Source organism: Carex rostrata, chromosome 1 (genome assembly GCF_964058835.1).
Source record: "Carex rostrata chromosome 1, lpCarRost1.2, whole genome shotgun sequence".
In the NCBI taxonomy this organism is placed as follows: domain Eukaryota; kingdom Viridiplantae; phylum Streptophyta; class Magnoliopsida; order Poales; family Cyperaceae; genus Carex; species Carex rostrata.
This window is the reverse complement of record NC_135918.1, coordinates 11675917-11679700: the sequence shown is the minus strand read 5'-3', so window position 1 is coordinate 11679700 and position 3784 is coordinate 11675917. Positions and strand designations below refer to the sequence as shown.

General features: G+C 32.9%; 1 protein-coding gene across 1 annotated transcript; it reads left to right on the top strand.

The window, feature by feature from the left end:
* The first annotated feature begins 1985 nt into the window (after positions 1–1985).
* LOC144558699 (histone H4) lies at positions 1986–2615 on the top strand. Its single transcript, XM_078307547.1, has 2 exons — positions 1986–2438; positions 2528–2615. Exon 1 carries the CDS (start codon positions 2083–2085, stop codon positions 2392–2394), a length of 312 nt encoding a protein of 103 aa, XP_078163673.1. The 5' UTR covers positions 1986–2082; the 3' UTR covers positions 2395–2438; positions 2528–2615.
* The last annotated feature ends 1169 nt before the right edge of the window (positions 2616–3784 follow it).

The window sequence follows — 3784 nt, the reverse complement described above, 5'->3', positions numbered from 1 at the left end:
ATAAAATCTATGTTTTGGATTACTGGGAGGAAAATCATCTAGATATTTATTGAGAATTAATGCCAATTTGACGTCAAGAATTTTGGGAGATTTGTTGGATACGAGGAAATTGGAGCAGCACAGATAGAAAGAGAAAGGAGAGGAAGAAGGGAGGGCATAATGGTCATATTTCATTAATAAATATTGTTTATTAAATTTTTAGTGTTAAATTTTATTATTTTATTGATTTTGGGTAAATATGTGAGTTTCTAATATTTTGAAAGGTAAATATGTTATTATAATTTTTTGAGGGGGAAATACGTAATATTGAAGTTTTTGAGGGGGATACATGAAATTCTCCCTTTGTTGAAATTGACGCACCAAAAACTTATTTCGATGAAAAAAATTGAACATTTGAAATCGGAATAATAGCAGATTTATTTCCATCCGGCCCACCTATTCAGATTTTTTTGATAAACCATAATTAAGAAAATGTTTTTACTGATCCAGCATGATTGTTTTTTTTTTTTCAAAAATCAGAAGGACCGGAGGAGCCCTCCGGTCTCACTTTTTTTCTTTTCTCAAGACCGGAGGAACCCTCCGGTCTCTCTATTTTTATTTCAAAATTTATTGAAAATTTAACGAAAGCCACAGAAGATCTCACCAAAAAATATTTTCAAGACCGGAGCCTTGCTCCGGTCCCAAATTTTTTTTACTTTTTTTTACTTTTTTATACTTTTTTTTATCAACACCGGAGCCTTGGTCCGGTCTGAATTTTTTTTTTTTTTTTTTTTTTTTTTTACTTTTTTTTTACTTTTTTTTCACTTTTTTTTTCTGTGCGGCTATTTGTGTAGCATTTCTTATTTTTCATACCTCATATTTTATATCTTTCCTTTCAAAGTTCAAATTGTCGATCCGAACCGTTCAACATAATTTTTATGCTAAAATATGCATGTAGATAAAATTTTATATTTTCTAAAATTTTTTTACTATTTTTTAAAATGAGTACAAAATTCAACAGTATGGATATAGCGATTTTAATATATACACACATATATTATATATACATATATACTTATATACATATATTATATTATATTATATATATATATATATATATATACAGAGATAAGCTAATATGCTTTCGGTAGCACTTCGGCCGAAGTGCTACCGGTCCAATTTTCGATTTTTAAAATTCAAACGGTCGATCCAAACCGTTCATCTTATTCTCCATATTAATATCTGTTTGGAGACCAAATTTTACATTTTTCTGAATTTTTTTACTATTTATTAAGCCACTTTGAAAATCGCTAATCCAACGGTTTTACTGTTTTGTGCAGCCACCGTTGGATCAACAATTTTTTAAAATACTTAATAAATAGTAAAAAAATTCAGAAAAATGTAAAATTTGGTCTCCAAACAGATATTAATATGGAGAATAAGATGAACGGTTTGGATTGACCGTTTGAATTTTAAAAAACGAAAATTGGACCGGTAGCACTTCGGCCGAAGTGCTACCGAAAGCATATTAGCCTATCTCTATATATACATATATATATATACACATACACATATATTATATATAGATATACATACACATACGCATATACATATATTATATATACATAAAAAATAGAGATGCTACACAGATCGCCGCATAGGAAAAAATGGAAAAAGTAAAAAAAAAATCCATAATAGAGAGACCGGATGGCTCCTCCGGTCTTGAGGAAAGAAAAAAAGTGAGACCGGAGGGCTCCTCCGGTCTTTCTGGTTTTTGAAAAAAAAAAAAAAATCATGCTGGATCAGTAAAAAACATTTTCTTAATTATGGTTTATCAAAAAAATCCCACCTATTCAATACTGACCACGTCAACGATCCGGACCACCTATCAAATCCAATCATGTCCGTTCATTTCTAATCCAAGAGTGCTCTCTACACAATCCCCGGATCGCCTCCCCATTTGCCCCCCTTTTGATCCTTCCCTATTAATACAAAACCTCTTTCGGTCTTCCCTGTCCCATCTCACAAAAATAGAAATTTCTTGTTCTATTTCTATCTTCACTCAAGTCAAATCCCTAACTCTCCGATTCAAAATCAGCGACAATGTCGGGACGAGGCAAGGGAGGCAAGGGGCTAGGTAAGGGAGGCGCCAAGCGACACAGGAAGGTGCTCCGAGACAACATCCAGGGTATTACCAAACCAGCCATCCGACGGTTGGCGAGGCGTGGTGGCGTCAAGCGTATCAGCGGCTTGATCTACGAGGAGACACGTGGAGTTCTCAAGATCTTCCTCGAGAATGTAATCAGAGATGCGGTGACTTACACTGAGCACGCCAGGAGAAAGACTGTCACTGCCATGGACGTGGTGTATGCGCTCAAGCGCCAGGGGAGGACCTTGTACGGATTCGGCGGTTAGTCGGATCCGGGGTTTGGGATTTGGGGTTGGTTAGGGTTTAATTGGTGTTTAGTATGTGCGGTTTTGGGTTTATTAATTTCTTTTAAGGGTAAGTTGGCAAAATGCCATCTTACGGATTGATTAATATCTTTAGTTGCGTTTGTTCTTAGTTTGTTAAATGTTAATTAATATAAAAATGATTTTGTGATTAGGCGAAGAATCGAAAGATATCTTTAATGCTTGTTATTTTCTTATATATATTTCATATTGAAATGTTTGATAAATGGAACATTGAAATATTATTACCTCTGATGCATTTTATTCATGATATCTTGCATATTTTGTTGACAAAGTTTTCTTTGGCTTGTGCTTGTTACTATTTTTATTTATTTTATCTATTTTCTTTTCGTTACTTTTATAGCCTGATTTTTAAACATAGGAAAAACTGCATATGTAACCTTATTTATATTCATTATTGTATAGTATAGATGAAAGTATGCGTCTTTCTCAGATAACCTCTATTGTTTTGAGTAGTTGCGATTCACACGTCTTTTTACATTCTTATGGAAGTTTATAATTTTGATTACTCATAAATTTATATGCAGATCAATAATTATGGAGTGAGTCTATGGTACTATGCATATCACGGGTTGTTACCGTGCTACGGCTTTATATTTGAGTTTTCAAATCCTAACGGTCGATCCGAACCGTTCATCTTGTTCTCTATATTAATATGTGTTTGGAGACCAAATTTTACATTTTTTGAAAAAAATTTACTATTTTTTTAGATATTTAGAAAATCACTTGATCTGAAAATTCTGGACCATCCAAAAACAGTGATTTTCAATAAATCTAAAAAAATAGTAAAAAAATTTCAAAAAATGTAAAATTTGGTCTCCAAACACATATTAACATGGAGAACAAGATGAATGGTTTGGATCGACCGTTAGAATTTGAAAACTCAAATATAGAGCCGTAGCACGATAACAAATCGTAATATGCATAGTACCATAGACTCACTCATAATTATGATCAGAAATCAGATCGAGTTCGATTCATTGTCCATTAAAATATTAAATAGCTTGTACTATAATTGTATCTATTAAATAAATTAAAATGATTTCTTGAATTTAAATGTTTGTACAAAATACAAATGATGTAAATTGGATGGTTTATGTCCAACTTTGGATGAGATTTTGTCCAAAGATGTTTAGACAAAATCCCACCCTCCACAAAATTGGATCTCACTATCTAATGCTATCGGACCACCGAATTGGGAACTAGTGATTTAGTTGTTGCATAACTTAGGTGGACAGATTGTTATATCCCGGGCACCGGTTTATGTGACTCTCCTGGTACATTCGATTGTGAGGTTTATTCATATAACGACAAAGAGTCTAGAAGATAAAAA

Coding starts and splice junctions, on each gene's coding strand:
- LOC144558699 (XM_078307547.1), top strand. CDS start 2,083: ATGTCGGGACGAGGCAAGGGAGGCAAGGGGCTAGGTAAGGGAGGCGCC.